Source organism: Ochotona princeps, chromosome 4 (assembly GCF_030435755.1).
Source record: "Ochotona princeps isolate mOchPri1 chromosome 4, mOchPri1.hap1, whole genome shotgun sequence".
Lineage (NCBI taxonomy): Eukaryota > Metazoa > Chordata > Mammalia > Lagomorpha > Ochotonidae > Ochotona > Ochotona princeps.
In genome coordinates, this window is record NC_080835.1 from 4,646,461 (window position 1) to 4,664,902 (window position 18,442).

Here is an 18,442-nt window from a genome sequence, read left to right on the forward strand (position 1 = left end):
TTTTTTTAATAAAACATGGTTAAAATGGGTATGTTGTAAGTCAGTCCTTGAAAGTCAGGTTCCCCCACTTTGGAGAAGGAAGACAAGTTGTGGCCATGGCTGTGGGGGTGCGGGCGCAGGCTCCATAGCTACCCCTCCCAAAGGCACACCCCAGTTCCAGAAATCCTCAGCTGAACGTCTCCACCAGGCGTTGTGCCCAGATTGTTCCTGGGGCCTCTGGACTCATGGGGACTCATGGGAGGGATGGGAACCAGGAGCAGGGCTTGGAAACGGGAGGACCTGGGAGGCAGGTGGAGCCAAATGCTGGCTCCCGGTTCAGAACGCCGGCTGAAGGATAAGCGCTTCCAGGGTACCCCAAAGTTTTTAACTCTCTCTGCGTGTCCCTGACTTCCTCACGAGAGAAAGGCTGTGGGAGCCCAAGTCCTCTGGGCAGTGCCCTTCAGTGTGGCAACAGCACACATGGCGCTTCGAACAGAAGCCACCTCAAGAGGGGTAGGCGGTCACAGAGAGGTGCTTTGGTACATTGTTCAGAGCGACAATGACACATCTGGGGAAGTATAGCTGGGGGCCCAGCGCAGCGGCTGAAGTCCTCATCTTTGTATTTTTTAAAGCCCAACTCCTGTGTCTGCTTGCTGACTCTGGAACCCTGACGTCACTTCAGTTCCCTCAGCCAGAATGGTGGAGAGGCAGTCAACAATGCCAAAGACCATTCCAGCTGTTATCGTTTTAAAGATTATTTTATTTATTTTATTGCAAAGTCAGATATATAGAGAGGAGGAGAGACAGAGACAAACATCTTCTGTCTGTTGATTCACTCCCCAAGTGGTCACAACAACCAGAGCTGCGCCAATCCAAAGTCAGGTACCTGAGTCTCTTCCTCCAGGTCTCCCACGTGGGTGCAGGGTCCCAAGGCTTTGGGCTGTCCTCCACTGCTTTCCCAGGCCACAAGCAGGGAGCTGGATGGGAAGCAGGGCCACCGGTTTTGAATCAGCGCCCATATGGGATTCTGGCACGTTCAAGGTGAGGACCTTAGCCACTAGGCCACTGTGCTAGACCCCGAGTTGGGCTTTTTGTTACATTTTTGTTTATTGAAGAGACAGAAAGAGAACATTCCCCAAATGCTCACCTCCTCTCCACCTCTGCCCCGCCAGGAACTGAATCCACACCTCCTAGGTGAGTGGTAGGAAGTCTTGGGAGAGCGCTGCCTGTGCCAGCTTACCAGAGGCCTTCAGTGTCCAGGTCAGAAGTCCAGATTAGGGCCCAGCATGGTGGCCTAACGGCTAAAGTCCTCGCCTTGAGGGCACTGGGATCCCATACAGTTCTAATCCCTGAGGCCCCACTTCCCATCCAGCTCCCTGCTTGTGACCTGGAAAAGCAGTTGAGGACGGCCCAATGCCTTGGGACCCTGTACGCCAGTGGGAGACTTGGAGGTGGCTCCTGGCTCCTGGCTTTGGATCGGCACAGCTCCAGCTGTTGCAATCACTTGGGGAGTGAATCATCGGATGGGAGATCTTCCTCTGTCTCTCCTCCTCCTCTCTCTCTCTCTCTCTCTCTATATATATATATATATATATATGTGTGACTTTGCAATAAAAACAAATAAATCGAAGAAGACGAGGAAGGAGAAGGAGAAGAAGGAGAAGAAATAATCCAGATTGGGGGGCCGGTGGTGTTGTGGCATACCAGATTAATCCTCCCTCTGAGGTACCAGCATCCTTACCAGCATCAGTTTGTGTCCCAGCGGCCCCACTTCCCATCCAGCTCCCTCCTTGTGTCCTAGAAAAGCAACAGAGGACAGCCCAAAGCCTTGGGACCCTGTACCTGTGTGGAAGGCCAGAGAGAAGCTCCCAGCTTCAGACTGGCAGGCATCTGGGGAGTGAACCAGATGAAAGGTCTCTCTGTATCTCTCCTCTCGGTAAAAATCTGACTTTCACATAAACATGAAGTTTGGGTTGTCCCTCCTGTGCGATCGTGTGTGCAAGATTCTCAAGCCAGACAGCCAGAGGCGGCCCCAAGGGGCCAGCAGGAGCCAGGGGAAGGGGCAGGTGTGGTTTCACAGAGGTCGGTAAACCAGCCAGGATACCCACATCCTATAACAGCACCTGGGTTGCAGTACCTGCCTCGCTTTCTTTTTTATTCTTTTAGAAGATTTTCATTCTTTCTTTGTATTTGAAAAACAGAGCTGCAGAGACAGGGAGACCCAGGTGCTCCCCAGCTGGCTGCAACAGCCAGGATGGAGCCGGGCAGAGGCTGGTAGCCTCCTCTGGGTCTCCCACTGGGGTCTTCCGTTGCTTTCACATGCACATTAGCGGCGAGCTAGAACAGAAGTGGAGCAGCCAGGACTCCACAAGCGATCATTCTGGGTGCTGACTTTGCAGGCTTTCCCTTACAACCCCCCCCCCCCCGTGCTGCCCCGCCCACTGCCTCTCCTGCTTTCCATCCAGCAGCTCCCTGCTAATGTGCACCCTGGGAGGCTGTACACGATGACTCATCTACTTGGGTCCCTGCCACTCATAGAGAACACCTGGATTAAGATCCTGTTGGGATTGGGGCAGCAGTGGCTAGACAGAAAGGCACCTGCCAGTATGTGTGTGGGCTGGATAGTAGGGTTGGTTAGGTTGAACTAGGCTTCAATGCCCATTGACATGTATGAGAGCTAAATGGGATGTGGGACAGACTGAACAAGTCTATGTACCTAGCGGCAAGCATGGTAACCAGGGTAGGGGGCAGGCCTGGTGGGGGTTATTGGGAGTCGCTCCAACCAGGCTGCAGGTCCCACTAGTTTGCGTGAGGGCCAAGTGTGAGGTGGGCAGGATCAGGCTGGACTGCAACAACCATTGGCTCGCAAGGAAGACAGGACTGGAGACAGAACTGACCCAGCAATTGCAACCACCAGCATGTGCATAAGGTGATGGGGGTGACAGACGGTGCCGGCCCCTGTCCCGGCAAGCACACACAAGAATCAGGCCTGGGATCACCTCAGATGAAGTTTCTTTGGCGATCCCTCCAACTGAACTGCTGATCTCAGAACCCCAACCATGAAGAGACTATGTCAGCCAGTGGATTCTGAAGAGGTTTCATCATGCTTAGAGCGACGAGACTGGCAGCAATTCAGAACTGTTGAACTATCACAGCTGCTTGAGCAGGACCCTCGGAGCATCCCCCACATCCAGGGGCCTGGGATGGGTGGGAGGCTGGGTGGTGCTTTTCTCTTTATCTCTTCCATTACCCCGGATACAGAAAAAAAATAATAATATTAGTGTGTAAACAATGGTCTTACCCACTTTCCTGTAGCCCTTGACCCTTTGTGCCCTAATCAACTATGCAAAGATTACCAAAATAAAAGAATTTTGTAAAAAAAGTTCCTGGTGGCTCCTAGCTTTAGCCTGTGCTGACTTCAGCTGTTATAGACATTTGGGAGCGAATTAGTAGATAGAAGAGCTCAGCTCGCCCTCCTTTTCAGAAAATAAATTTATCTCTTTTCTTAAAAGATTTAATTGCTTTTATTGGAAAGTGATATACAGAAAAGACAGACAGAGAAGAAGATCTTCCATCCATTGATTCACTCCCCAAGTGACCGCAACAGCCGGAGCTGAGCTGATCTGAAGCCAAGAGCCAGGAGTTTCTTCCGGGTCACCCACACAGGTGCCGGATCCCAAGGCTTTGGGCTGTCTCCGACTCCTTTTCCAGGCCACAAGCAGGGAGCTGGATGGGAAGTAGAACAACCAGGATATGAACTGGTACCCGTATGGGATCCTGACGTGTGCACAGTGAGGGCTTTAGCTACTAGGCTACCATGCCGGACCCATAACTTTCTCTTAAAAAAAAAATAATTCCCCACAAGGAGTCACCTCTCCAAATCCCTCCTCCATGGTGTCCCTCACTGCAGTTTGGGGACGCACTCTGCCTCTGTTGTTCTTCCCTTTATAGAAGGTTGATATGATCATTCAAGCCCAGTCTGAGCCTGTGTAAGTGGCCACGTTGGCTAACTCCATTCTGCAGCAGATGGAATTACATCTAAAGATCTCGCAGGTCTTGGACCTGACACTCAGCTAAGAACTGGCATCAGACGGAGCAGTGGACAGCATATCCAGGTGCACATGGAGGATATGGCAGACTAGTGGAACCTGCAAGGGACACCTGGTACCACAAGAGGATGGAGGACAGAACAAATCGGTCAACTACCCCAGCCACGTGTTGGCAGTGAAAATCTGGGCAAACGGAGTCTCTAAGGTGGACTATGTCAACCAGTGGACTCTACAGCAACTTTATTGTGCTTAGAATGGTGAAACTGGCATCAACTCATATCAAAGCAGGACCCTCAGAACATGTCCCTCATCAGGGACCTGGGATGGGTGGGAGCCTGGGTGGGGCTTCTCCCTTTATCTCCCCTTTACCTCAGATACAGGAAAAAAAAAAAGCAATAATGTAGAAACAATGATCTTTCCCACTTTTCTGTAGCCCTTGACCTTTTATGCCCTAATCAACTATGTAAAGATCGTCAAAAATAAAGGGCGTGGGGGGGGAAGAACTGGCCTAGCCCTGACACGGTGGGGTGGAAGGTAAAACCACTGCCGGTGCCACCAGCATCCCAGTGAGTCATGTCCAGGCTGCTCCACCTCTGATTAAGCTCCCCGTTAACATGCATGGGGAAAAAAGTGGTGGATGGCTCATGTGCTTGGGCCCCTGTTGTCCATGTTGGAATCTTGGAAGAAGTCGGGCCACCAGTATGGTGGTGTTGAGGCAGATGACAAGGAAGAGGAAAGCCTCGAACACAGGTTTGTGTCCCAGCTGTTCCATTTCCCATCCAGCTCCCTGGGAGGGCAGTGGAGAATGCCCCAAAATGTTGGGACTCTGCACCCGCACAGAAGACCCTGAAACAACTCCTGGCTCCTGGCTTTGGATGGATTGGCTCAGCTCTGGCCATTTGTGGCCGTTTGGGGAGTAAACCAGCAGACAGAAGATCCTTCTGTTCTCTGTAAATCTACCTTTCCATTACCCAAAAAAAAAAAATCTTATTTCTTTATTAAGAAAAAGACTTTGGTTGATTAAAAATGGTGAGTGTGATGGTTTCATGTTAATTGTTCTCAGGGAAAAGACGGCCTCTTTCACCACAGTCACCCCTGACTCTCGCCCCCAGGAGGCACGGGAGGATGACCTCAGCAGCCTGACGATGACATCACACAGGAAAGCATTCCATGGGAGTGGTCAGATCTGCCTGGAACTTCTGTCCTCTCAGCTGGCCTTCACGTAGAGGAGAGACGGAAAGCCCCAGCCTTGAGTCCTCTCCCTCGAGAGGGTCCCATCAGAATAGCTGATCAGCTCTCCATGTCTGGGAAGAATCCAAATGAGGCAGACACTGACAACCTGGACGAGTTCTCTCGTCCCCACTCGTCACTCCCACATCGCCGTCTGCTTGGGGACAAGGCCCCCCATCCTGGCGTGCCCCATCATCACGATGGTTCTCGTGAGTCCCAAGATTTATCTGATGATGATGGTGCCTTCGCCCATCATTCCTTCCAATCCCACGCCCCTGGGATGGCCCCCCAGCCTACATTCTTTGCTCTGAGCCCCTACCGTGACACTGCCCCCACCCACCACCCTAATGTTGAGGAGATCATTGATGATGATCACCATCACGGCTCCAGAATGCATCACCAAGGACTCCATCATCATGGTGGACCCCACCACCATACTGAGCCTGACCACCATGGTGGACCCCGTCACCATCACACTAAGCCTGACCACCACCATGGTGGACCCCACCACCATCACACTAAGCCTGATCACCATGGTGGACCCCACCATCATCACACTAAGCCTGACCATCACCATGGTGGACCCCACCACCATACTGAGCCTGACCAACAGGGTGGAACCCACCACGATCCTGAACCTGACCAACATGGTGGGCCCCACTCCCATCCTGAGCCTGACCAACAGGGTGGTACCCACCACGATCCTGAAACTGACCAACAGGGTGGGCTCCACTACCATCCTGAGCCTGATCAACAGGGTGGAACCCACCACCATCATACTGTACCCGACCAACATGGTGGAACCCACCACCATCATACTGTGCCCGACCAACATGGTGGTACCCACCACCATCATACTGTGCCCGACCAACATGGTGGTACCCACCACCATCATACTGTGCCCGACCAACATGGTGGTACCCACCACCATCATACTGTGCCCGACCAACATGGTGGAACCCACCACCATCATACTGTGCCCGACCAACATGGTGGAACCCACCACCATCATACTGTGCCCGACCAACATGGTGGTACCCACCACCATCATACTGTGCCCGACCAACATGGTGGAACCCACCACCATCATACTGTGCCCGACCAACATGGTGGAACCCACCACCATCATACTGTGCCCGACCAACATGGTGGTACCCACCACCATCATACTGTGCCCGACCAACATGGTGGTACCCACCACCATCATACTGTGCCCGACCAACATGGTGGAACCCACCACCATCATACTGTGCCCGACCAACATGGTGGACCCCACTATACCATATCTGACCACCTTACCGTGCCCTCTTCTCTCCATGGTGGACTCCCCCACTACCCTGAACCTGACCGACACAGTGGGTCCCGCTACCTTACTGTGCCTGCTCCCTCTGGTGGGCCTCACCAGCCTACCAAGCCCTCTCAGCATGGTCGACTCCAATCTCATGCAGAGGACGGCCACCACGGTGGTCCCCACCACCAAGGTGAGCCACATGCCAACACCGAGCCCCACCACAAGCACAGGGAGGCCCGCCACCATGGTCGCCCCCTCCGTCGCAACAGTCCCCCGCACCGAAGGCACCCTCGCCACAGAGAGAATGTGCCCCGCATTTCCCTGGAGGGCACACCTCACCACCATGAACGCCAACTGGCTGAGCACCCTCAACAGAAAGACCAGGAGAACGGCAAGCAGAAGCCTGTTGACCAGCGCTACCGCAGGGAGCACCTGGCAGTCCCCTTGCAGCAGCCTTTTCCTGGTGCCCTACAGAAGCCTCCCTCTTCCCAGCAGTTGGAGCTCAGCCGCAGCTCCAGCCGCAGCACCATGCCCTCCCGCCTGGCTGGTTCCACCAAGGTCTACCCCCAGCGGGACATCAAGAGCAAGGACTCGGAGAGTGGTTCTGAGGACGACCAGCAGGTGCAGAAGCGCAAACGTGAGCCTCAGCCCCACCCTTCCACTCGCCATCCCATCCAGGTCTTACCTCTCAGCTGCTTCTCCAGGCCTTAAGAAAGAGCTGGATTGGCAGTGGAGCAGCCAGGACTTGAACCTGCATCCCTGTGGAATGCTGGTGCATAGACAGCAGTTATACCCACCACATGGCAGCTTTGGCTCCCTGGACAGAATCTTCAAGGGAAGGAGGGCAGGTTTGCTAAGAGGAGACAGTGGTGGAGGCTCAGGTTTGCCTCAAGTTGCTGCATAAACCAAGGCAGGCACAGAGGAATAGATGTGGGAACTCCTGAGGTATGCTCAAACCAATTCCAACTGCAACCAGACTGGTGACAGGCACAAAAAGGGTTAAGATAGTACAGCTTTCCCCCACTACTCTGCTATCCGCCCTCCACCAGCCCTGGGAGTGGGCGGCTGACATGTGGGCAAGCATGAACCTCAGCTGCAGACCTGATGCTCCGGCTTCTTACAGCTGGCCGCACCACCCGGACCCACAAGAAGCTGAACCCGCTGAACTGCATTCAGTGGTTGTGGGAAAAATCAGAACTCCTCTTTCGTGGTCTCCAGAGGATGCTCCGGAAGCTGACCCAATGCCTGGCCTTTGAAGCTTTCATCTTCCTTGTCATCTGCCTCAATACTGCCATGCTGGTGGCCCAGACCTTCGCTGAAGTGGAGATCAGGGGAGGTAAGAGCCGACGTTGACCTCCTGAGGCCCGAAGCCCGTCCCAGGAGATGGACAGAGCTCAGCTGACTGGTAGAGTCTGCAAAACTGACTCTGAGGTTGCTGAACTGGAGGCTTGTTGTTGGTGGCTACAGACAACAGGTGGCGCTCCTTTTCAGGACGCCCAGGGCCCACTAAGGTGGGGCTGCTGGATGCGCAAGAGCCAAGGGCATGGGAAGGCTGTCCCTGAGCCCCCCATGGATGGGGGTAGGGCATTAGAGAACTCACTGCACACTGACTGCTGATCTAAGTACTTAACGTTGCACAGAAGTAACTGCCAAGTGCATTGCTGTGGTCCCCACTTCACAGGCTAGCCAAAGGGGGAACGGATGTGGTTACATCAAACAGGCTCTGAGGCCAAAGCCAGGGTAGCCTAGGGTATGTGCAGGAGGATGAGGACTGCACAGGGAAAGGCAGGGCTGCCAGGACGGCCCCAAGCGAGCCCTTTGGTATCCCACACAGAGTGGCACAACGGCCCCAAGTGAGCCCTTTGGTGTCCCACACAGAGTGGCACTTCTTGCTCCTGGACTGTATTTTCCTCTCCATCTATGTGGTAGAGGCATTGCTCAAGATCATCGCGCTGGGCTTTGCATATTTTGGCGACTTCTGGAACAATCTGGGTGAGTGGAGATGGGGGTGTGGCTACCTGGGGGAGACTACGGATGCAGGAGGCCCAGGGCTGGGGTGGGCGGCCAGCTAAAGGTGTTGGGGGAGACTGCGGATGCAGGAGGCCCGGGGCCAAAGTGAGCTGGCCAGCTAAGTGCGCTGGCACCTCTGCGCCCCACAGACTTCTGCATCATGATGGTGGCGGTACTGGACTTCAGCCTCATGCAGATCAACTCTCTCTCCCACTCCTTCTACAATCAAAGCCTCTTCCGGATCCTCAAAGTCTTGAAGAGCATGCGGGCTCTCAGGGCCATCCGGGTCCTGCGGAGGCTCCGGTCAGCCAGTAACCATAGCGGGGTGGGGTGGAAGCGCTGGCCTGAGTCCCTCCCCTGACTTGAGGAAGCCGCTGGGACCCTCCTTGGGAGGGGTAGGAGTGGGGGGACCCTGCTAGCACGTGTTTTCCAGATCAGGGCTTGGGGTCACGCAAGTGACCACGGGGACGGGGACAGGTCCTCCCTTCCCATCCACTGACCCTGTCTCCCTGTCTACCTGCCTGCAGCTTCTTGACCAACCTCCATGAGGTGACAGGGACCCTGGCCCGGTCCTTGCCCTCCATCACAGCCATCCTCACCTTGATGTTCACCTGCCTCTGTATCCTGCGCTGGCGGGGGAGGCGGTGCGCGAGGGTGGGTGGAGGGCGAGGGGGGCTTCGGTGCCGCAGGTGGCCCTGAGCAGCCTCCAGTCCTCTTCTCTGTGGTCCTGCGCGCGCTGTTCCGCAAGTCCGATCCCAAGCGCTTCCAGAACATCTTCAGCACCATCTTCACCCTCTTCACCATGCTCACACTGGATGACTGGTCCCTCATCTATATAGACAGTCGGGCCCAGGGTGGGTAGAGGGCAAGGGACCCAGCTGACTGGACGCGGGGAGAAGCGGGGCACACCCTGAAGCTCAGCTGTGAGGCAGGGCTCAGGATACCTGCTGGCCCCTCCTGGTGACCCCCGTGTCCCTCCCTCCCCAGGCGCCTGGTACATCATCCCCATTCTCATGATTTACATCATCATCCAGTACTTCATCTTCCTCAAGTGAGCACCTGCTCTGCTCCCCGCCCCGCCCAGGCCCCGCCCCGCCCCGCCCAGGCCCCGCCCCGCCCAGGCCCCGCCCAGGCCCCGCTGAGCACAACCCGCCCCTGCTCTGCAGCCTGGTGATCGCTGTGTTGGTGGATAACTTCCAGATGGCCCTGCTCAAAGGCCTGGAGAAAGTGAAGCAGGAGGTACCATCTAGGACCAATGGTGAAAGGGGCCCAGTGGGAGGGGGCTGGCAGGGGTGTGTGGCTTGGACTGGTCAACAGGACCCAGGACCCCCTGTCCCCTCCCCTCCCCCACTCCAGAGAGCTGCACGAATCAAGGAGAAGCTGTTGGAGGACTCTCTGACCGAGCTCCGCCAAGCAGGTAGGGGCCCAGCCTGGTTCGGTTCCACCTGGTCCACCTGGAGTGGACCACCCTCCCTCTCCACGCTGGGCTCCCTCTCGCAGTTCAGCGTCCAAGCTCACGGATGTGACAGATCTCTCTAGTGGCCCTTCCCACACAGGTGCACCTGATGGTGACCCCCCGAAGGACAGAGATGTGAATGGCTACTCAGTGACTGAGCCATGGAGACTGCAGGCAGTAAGGGTTGAATCGTATGGTAGAGCCGGTTCCCCAGGCAAATTGGGATGCTTTGGCCCAGAAACGAGGGAAAGGGATGCCAGATGGGCAGAGTTGTTGCAGCAAGGTGAGCCTCCAGCTGGCCCCCTCTCCCTGACACCTGACCTTCTTGCCCTTCGCCCAGAGCCAGAGGAGGTAGTGAGTGAAAGCACCATGCAGAGGCAGCTCTTGGAGAAGAAGTTCGGAACCATGACGGAGAAGTGAGGAGGCGCGCGGGGTGGGGATGAGGTGTGGGGGTGCCCGCCCGGTGTGGGCAGACGTGCGAGCAGCGCCCCTCCCGCCCAGGCAGCGGGAGCTGCTGTTCCGGTACCTGCAGCTAGTGGCCGCTGTGGAGCAGCATCAGCTGAAGTTTCGCTCCCAGGCCACGGTCATCGATGAGATCGTGGATACTGCCTTCGAGGTGGGGAAGGCAGAGGGGAGGTCGTGGGAAGGGGTCCTGGGACAGCAGGGCAGCCCTGACTCAGGCACCTGTCCCCTCCCCTCCCAGGCTGGAGAAGAGGACTTCAGGAAGTGATCCTGGAGAGCCGGACCCCAGACACGGCTGTCAGCGTCCCAGAGCTGCCCAGCCAGGGACCAAGACAAGTCCTAGGAGTGGTGGAATGGTGGGCCCAGCCATGCAGTCCGGTCATCCAAACAGAGTTGGAACCCCAAGCAGCTGTGTGATTTGCTGGCCAGGGCACTAAGTGGGAAGGGGTGGGTGGGCTCAGCATCCAGGCCATCAGCAGAGAGTTGACCCCAGCAGGGGACCAGGCCCAGCTGCCGGCTGCATGGGAGGGGCAGGGTGGCCAGAGAGCTGCTTTGGGGAGGATATCATGCCAGTTCGAGACATGGCACCGGCTGAAATAGTGCAGGGTCACCAGGGGCCAGTGCCCTCAGAGCCCAGGAGCCGGAAAGTGTCAGCTCAACAGGGACATCACGGACCCAGAGGTCTTAGGTCATCACTGTCCCCTGCCCTACCTGGGGCTAAGCTAGGGAGCCCTAATGAGGGCAGTCTGGTGGAAGGGAGGAGTGGGCAGGGCTATGGGGAGGGGACCCCAAAGTGAGGGGCTGGTGGCTGCTGCCAGTACCACTTGCACCACGGCCTGAAGGAGCCCACCCCACTCACAGCCTTGGCTCAGCATCATGCCTGGCCAGGGATGGCCACTGGCATGGCTTGCGCTGGGTGAGGAGACCCAGTCACCCCTCGGGTGGAGGGGTCTCACATGGTCTGCCCTGACCATTTCATTTGTAATGGAGGCCGATCCAGGGGCAGGACGTAGGCCCCAGGTAGACACAGTCTGGACACGGGGACACTCATGACATCCCAGAGGGGACACACATGCACATAGGAGGGGTGCTGGGCCCTGCCTGGAAGGGTGAGCAGCGAGCCATGGGGTGCCCTCCACGCCACCCTGAGCTGCCTGGCTGGGCCCCCAAGGCACCCAGTGGATGTGACCCCCATGTGGATGTGGGTGCTAGTGCGTCTCAGGAGCCCCTGGCGAGGTGGGTGGTTCCGGGGCTGCATTTGGAGTGTGTGTGTGACTCCAGGGGGTCACCTATGGGTGTTTCTGACTGTGATTTGGGAGGGTCTGTGTGCATGTGTGTGCGTGTCTGTGTAGTGGGTCTGTGTGTGTACAGATGGAGGGTCTATGTGTGTGCTTCTGTATGTGTAGGTGTGTGTGTGTGTATGGTGTGTCTGTGTAGGTGGTGGTGGTATGTGGTGTGTGTGTAGTGGGTCTCTGTGTATGGGGTGTGGGTCTATGTATGTGTAGATGGTAGGTCTGTGTGTGTGTGGTGTGTGTGTGTCTGTGATAGCAGATAGTATGTATATATGTAGGTGGTAGGTCTGTGTTTGTGTGTGTGCATGTGATGGTCTGTGTGTATGACTGTAGGGGTGTGTGTGTGTATGTGTAGGTGGCAAATCTGTGTGTGTGTGCGTGTGGTAGGTCTGTTGTTATTGAAGGGTTCACTTTTACTCCCCGTGATGTGCTGAGAACGCCCAGCCTTGGAGAAGGCAGTTGGAGGGTGAACACCTGCACCCTTCAGGGCTCCGCCTCCACTGAGGGTTCTGCAGGTGCTGCGCTGTATGCCCCAGCAGCAGCCACAGTCCTAGGTCTGGGTTCACCATGTTGTAAGACTTCTGTAAGCAACATCCACCCATCCCTCCCTCCCCACAGTTAGCAGACTGAGCTCACCCCTTTGGAGCTCCCCATCAGGCTCCTCCCAAGAGTCTCACCCAGAACAAGGTATGTGGTGTGTGTGGGGGGGAGGTCCTGGAGTGGCCCTGAGGCGCGATGCCATCCTGGGACTCCCGGCCCCTCAGCCCGCAGTGGCTCTGCGGGACACACTTGTCTTTGACCCCCTGGCAGTCTGGGACTCCCCACGGGCTGAGAGCCACTGCAGGCCCTCCAGCTGCTTCAGCTCTGTGGACTCCCCTCAAAGTCCTCAGACGCCCAGCTCTGGGCTGGGCTGGTGACACCCCTGTTCCATGATTCCTGGGAACTCTGGGCATCTCTGATGCAGGAGTGTTTAGGGGATTGTAGATCTTGGGGTGGCTGTGTCCCCAGGCAGCCCTTGCACACGACGCAGGGATGGTGGGGGCAGGAGGGGAGGCACACGGAAGACAGAAATAACCAAGGCAGGACGCTTGCTGGGGATTTATTGGGTGGGGGGCTGGGGTGCCCACGGCAGCTGCCTGCCTGGGGCCCTCACAGCGGCACGCAGTCCTGCTTCAGCAGCTTGGTGGAGTTCTGCCAGGGGACAACTAGGATCTCAAAGTCACAGCGCAGCCTCTGTGGAGAGAGCAGGGGCCGCCGGCTCAGCCCACTCCTGCTGGCCTCACTCCCGGGGAGCAGCCACCTCCTGCAGGAGCTGGAGTCCACGGCTGCCCAAACACCGCACGCCCTGGGGAAGCCCCAGCCACTGCCGCCGCCTCCCAGCACCCCATCATTGCAGCCTGGAGGCTGAGTCACCAGAGGGCCGGACAGGTTCAGCCAGGCCTGCCCAGCCAGACCAGTTCAGGATGGCTGGACAGCCAGTACGAGGGACAGCTCTGGGCTCTGCCACTGAGCTGGGTGGGGCGGCAGGGCTGTTACCTCCTCTTCTGCCCCTGCAGCGAAGGGACAGGTGGTGAGGTTCACGTTGTCTCCAGCAAGTTTGCTCTTCCTGCAGGCTGTGCTCCCCAAGTCCAGGGTTAGGTAGTACTTGATGCCTGCCACCAGCTGGGGACAGCCGCAGGTCAGGGAAGAGGGCAGCAAACAACCGCTTTGGGGGCCCACTCACACCTGCCTCTTCCCCACCTCCCTTGCAGGGTCCAGGACACACACACACAGTGCTCCCAGCTCAGGATTCAGATCTGGAGTAGGGAGGCGCTCCAGTGGGGATGTCCAAGGGAAAAGGCAGAGGCATGGCCGATGCAGGGTGCTGAGAGCACCTGCCCACCCCTTCCCAACACCAGGCAAGCCAGTGCAGGGTGCTGTCCACTGCCCTCTGTTGCACCCCACTCGGGGAGGGACCAGGGTGAAAGCCAGGGGAACCAAGCGTGCTGTACACAGTTGGAGCCTGCCTTTGCGATTTGAATATTCTCAGGACTTTCTCTTCGTGTGCCCCTCCCCTGGCACGGGTCTCCCCAGGGCCCTCCTTACCTGGCTCTCCGCCTTGATGACTTTGGTGTCACGGAAGAAGTAGGGGCTGTTGTTGCCCATGTTGTAGCCGGCCACGGCTGCCTGCGCCGCCTTCTGCACCTGCGGGTCGTCGGGCGACAGATTCTGGCGTCCTCCAGTCATGTGCTCCCGCGGCGCCGCCCAGGTGTCCTCCGGCAGCGCCAGGAGGCAGAAGGCGAGCAGGGCCAGGCCAATGGCCAGAACGAGGTTGGGACGCGCCATGGTTCTGGTTGTCAGTGCCCAGCTGGCAGTCCGCACGCGGCTTTTACGGGCTCCGAGGGTGCCACGCCCGGCCCTGCCTGCCACAGCCGCCTCCGCGCCGCGCCTCCGCCGGCCAGGATCTGGGGGGTGGGGATGGGGCGCGGGGGCGGGGGCGAGGCCCCACATCTGCGCGCACATGCTGCCCAGATTCCTGAAGTTCGGAGGACGACCTGCCCAGGGAGGGGCAGCATCAGACCCCAGCCACAAGTGCCACCGCGAGGGCAGCTCACCAGAGGGCCATCCAGAGTCCTGGGGCTCTCCTACTGCCACGGAGTCCTAGTGAGGTGACCTGGAGGGGTTACCTGACTGCTCACTGCTTCAATTAAACTCTTCTATGAAATGGGTGTTGTAGGGGCCCAGCGTGGAAGCCTAGTGGTTAAAGTGCATCTGCTGGGATCCCATATGAGGGCAGGTCTGTATCCCAGCTACTCCTGTTTCAACTCCCTGCTTGTGGCCTGGGAAAGCAGTCGAGGACGGCCCAAAGCCCTGGGACCCTGCACCCACGTGGGAGACCTGGAGGAAGTTCCTGACTTCATTGTGACCACTTGGGGAGTGAACCACGGGATGGAAGCTCTCTGTCTCTCCTTCTCTCTGTAAATCTGATTTTCCAATAAAAATAAATCTTAAAAAAATGGGTGTTTAATGTGCTTAATGTGGGGAGCTTGGAAGAGGCCTGGTGCTGAACACACAGGGAGTGGGAGAGGATGGGCTGGACTAGGGGCTGTTTATTGCACGGAGACTCAACCCTGCTCCCACACAACAGGAGGGAAGCCCAACAGATCACCAGCCATGTGGTACCCGCCATCCCTGAAACCTGTGCTCCTAAGCCAGACACAGCCCAAAGGGAAAGAGCTGGCACGGAGTGGGGCTCCAAACCAGCTCTGTCACCTTCTCACTTTGGGCAAATGAGGAAAGGTGCCAGTCAGGACCTGATGCTGTTGGGTAGGTAAAAGGTTAAGCCTCAGCCTGCGGCACCAACAACCCACAGCTGTGCTGCTTTGGGTCCTGGCTGTTCCACTTCCCACCCAGCTCCCTGTCTGTGGCCTGGGAGAGCAGCCGAGGACGGCCCAAAGCCTTGGGACCCTGCACCTGCGTGGGAGACCTGGCAGAGGCTCCTGGCTCCTGACTTTGAATCAGCTCGGCTCTGGCTGTTGCAGCATCCGGAGAGTGAACCAGGGGATGGCAGATCTTGCGCTCCCCTTTCTGTAAATCTGTGAGTCTGCCTTTCCAATGAAAATAAATCTTTTAAAAGAAGAGAAAAAACAAACAACAACAAGAAACAGAAAACAGCATCCCTGGGACAGGTTCTGGCACAGCTATGTCCTATGCCCCAGTGGCCAGGTTCACATACCAGCTCTGCTCCCACTCACTCCCAGCTTTGTGCTGGTGTGTACCCTGGGGGCGGAGCTGGGGGGGGCGACAGCAGACGGCTCCAGTCGTCGGGCTCCTGTAGGTCCCAAAGACCCCGAGTTGAGCCCCCAGGTCCTGGCTTCGGCCTGGAATTTGGGGGGTTGACCTAGTACCTGGATAGTAACTCTGAATCTTTGCCTTCCAAATGCTTAGCATGAACTAAAACGTTTGAGAACTGGGCAAGTCTGGCTTCCGTCTGCAGTTCTCTGCACTCCCAACATTTCCCCACAGGCTGCTGGCCCGGGGGTGTCTCTGTGACACAGAAATCCCCTCTGGGCTTAGGTCCCTCAGGGTCTTCACTGGGGCTTGGAGGGGACTGAGCTGATCCTGCCTGATAAACAAGAGGTGCCTAGGAAGCCACACCTGCTACTGTGACTCTCGGTGATCCTCCCCCACCCCAGTTCTGAGCTGTTCCAGAAACCTTGGGGCCCGGCAGGAAGTGGAGTTTCCCAAGGAGACCCAGAGTCCAGCCACCTGGCCACCCTGCCCACTTTGGCCCAGCTGTGAAAAACAAGCCCTGTCACCTCCCCAGGCGGGCTCAGATGTCTTCCTTCAAAGCACACAGACCTGGGGCCAGCGCTGTGGCTCAGGAGGCTAATCCTCCACCTCCAAGCGCCAACATTCCTTGTGGCTAGTGGCGGGTCTTTCACATTGGCCCCCACTGGTCATTTCCTGCAAGCACCCCAAGGTGACGGAGAGAAGCCAGGGCATCTGTCAGATTCACCAGTGACAGCAACTTCTTAGGAAAGCGGGAGTGGGCGGGAATAAACAACGGATGGGAGCTTGCTGTGTGCCAGGGCCCACGGGCACAGGAGCTCTGCAGGAAATGGGGTGGCCGGGGACTCGCAGAGGGGCCCATAGCTGTACCTGCAGGCCAGCAGCATCCAGGACTGCATTTCTTTTCTTTTTTAAAAAACATCTATTTATTTTTATTGGAAAGGCAACATTTTATTATTTTTTTTTATTGGAAAGACAGATGTACACAAAGAAGGAAAGATCTTCTGACAGAGAGGAAGATCTTCTGTCCGCTGATTCACTTCCCAAACAGCTGCAACGGCTACAGCTGAGCCAACCTGAACCCTGGAGCCAGGAGCTTCTTCCGGGTCTCCATGTGGGTGCCGGGTCCCAAGGTTCTGAGCCGTTCTCGAATGCTTCCCCAGGCCACAGGCAGGGAGCTGGATGGGAAGAGGGGCTGCCAGGATTAGAACTGGCACCCATATGGGATCCCAGCGTGTTCAAGGGGAGGACTTTGGCCACTATGCTATTGCGCTGGGCCCAGAAACGCAGATTTACAGAGAAAAGGAGACAGAAAGATCTTCCATCTGCTGGTTCACTCTCCAAATGGCTGCAATGGCCAAGGGCTGGGCTGGTCTGAAGCCAGGAGCCAGGAGCTGCTTCTGGGTCTCCCATGTAGGTTCGGGGTCCCAAAACTGTGAGCTACCCTCTGTTGCTTTTCCAGGCCACAAATAGGGAGCTAGAAGGGAAGTGGAGCAGCCAGGACACACACCGGCACCCATGTGGGATCCCGGTGCTTCCAAGGGGAAGATTAGCCACTGAACTGACATAATGGCACTGGACCCAGGTCTGTGTTTCACCCGGGGGCAGTTTGAGGCAGGTCATGCCTGCTGCCACGGAGTACAGCCTGTGGTTTGAGGCCCAGATGTCCGACAGCTCCTAACCCTAGGATCAGGGCTTCCAGGGCCTTCTTCCTTGGCCTTCTGCTGGACCGAGGACTCCCTCGCCTTTCCTGCCATGTTCCATCCTGGTGAGGAGCCTGTGACCCAACACTGCTGGAAGGTGCCCCGAGGTGCCCGGCGGCTCCACATGCCCCGGGTGGCACCCATGGGGAACAGAAGGTGGGGACTGCTGCTCAGAGCAGAGAGGCTACTCGCTCAGGGTCCCTGGCAGACTCCTCAAGGGTGCTGTTAGTCAAAGCTGAGAATGCTGGAGACAAAGCGACCAGAGGGGTGTGTCCCCTGTGCGGACTCCCAGGCTGCCCGGGCCCTACCCACCTACCCACTCCTACCTACTCTGCTGTCCCCTCCTCTCTCCCTGCTGTCTGGGCTGGAATGCCCTGAGAGTCCATTCGGGCACCTAGTCCTTTCCACATGCCCTTTGTGGCTTGCTGCCCCCAGCCTGATCCAGAAGCTTGTGTGGGATGCATTCTAGGGCCTGCCCACCTACCAATCATGGTCCCAATGCCAAGCAGAAGCATGGTCACAGGTCTCAGCATCACAGCCAATGAGCAAGGCCATGCGGCCGACATGGGCAGCAGCCAGCAGAAGGGCTTCCTGGAGGAGAAGGGCTTCCTGGAGGAGGTGTCTCCACAGCTTCACAGAGCCCAACAAGCTGGCGGTTCAGAGTAAGAGAGGAGTCAGACTGGGTAGTAGGGTTAGGGTATTCTGGGTTCCTGAGTCATCATTCTTTTCTCAAATATAAAAGGGTATTTCCTCCACCATGTCTTGGATTCACCAGAGCACATTTCTCCCAAGAGACACGTGCATATTTTAACATACTAAGAACACACTTCCCCACGAGACAAGGGTGCATTTACATATCAGTTCCCCACCTAAAGTACCAGCCCAGTCCCCAGTCCCCAAAAAGCCTGGTGGGCAAGGCCTCGTGACACACCGCCCTGGCGGACTGGCCTTTCGTGAAGGAAGTGGGAAAAGGCTTAGACGAGCAGGGTACCTGGCCAGGGCACTCCCCGGTGGCCCCCGAAAGCCCGTCGGCTGGACCCGAGGTCCCTAGCGAGCAGAGGAGCGACACGCTTCCTACAGGGAACGGGACCTGGGTGCTCACTACCTTTCCTTGGGAGTCTCCACGGGAGTGGGGATCCCACCTTTCTCATTTCTCTCCTCAGCTCCAGGGATGTTAGTCTTGTCTGAACTCAGTTTCC

General features: G+C 57.1%; 2 protein-coding genes across 3 annotated transcripts; one reads left to right on the forward strand and one right to left on the reverse strand.

The window, feature by feature from the left end:
• Positions 1-5,626: 5,626 nt before the first annotated feature.
• Positions 5,627-10,883, forward strand: CATSPER1 (cation channel sperm associated 1). Its single transcript, XM_058664148.1, has 13 exons — positions 5,627-6,613; positions 6,664-7,186; positions 7,673-7,885; positions 8,428-8,541; positions 8,709-8,862; positions 9,087-9,178; positions 9,270-9,413; positions 9,547-9,610; positions 9,726-9,798; positions 9,916-9,976; positions 10,356-10,431; positions 10,517-10,631; positions 10,719-10,883. Exons 1-13 carry the CDS (start codon positions 5,627-5,629, stop codon positions 10,743-10,745), a joined length of 2,643 nt encoding a protein of 880 aa, XP_058520131.1. The 3' UTR covers positions 10,746-10,883.
• A 1,969-nt stretch (positions 10,884-12,852) lies between these two features.
• Positions 12,853-17,742, reverse strand: CST6 (cystatin E/M). 2 transcript variants are annotated; one of them, XM_004596843.2, is made up of 4 exons: positions 17,728-17,742; positions 13,855-14,303; positions 13,306-13,431; positions 12,853-13,002 (listed from the first exon to the last, which is right to left on the reverse strand). In XM_004596843.2, the coding sequence occupies exons 1-4, from the start codon at positions 17,732-17,734 to the stop codon at positions 12,919-12,921; spliced, it is 666 nt and encodes a 221-aa protein (XP_004596900.2). In that variant the 5' UTR covers positions 17,735-17,742; the 3' UTR covers positions 12,853-12,918. The 2 variants fall into 2 exon arrangements, with proteins under 2 accessions (XP_004596900.2, XP_058518365.1); XM_058662382.1 differs by lacking the exon at positions 17,728-17,742 and adding an exon at positions 15,657-15,775.
• Between the last annotated feature and the right edge of the window lie 700 nt (positions 17,743-18,442).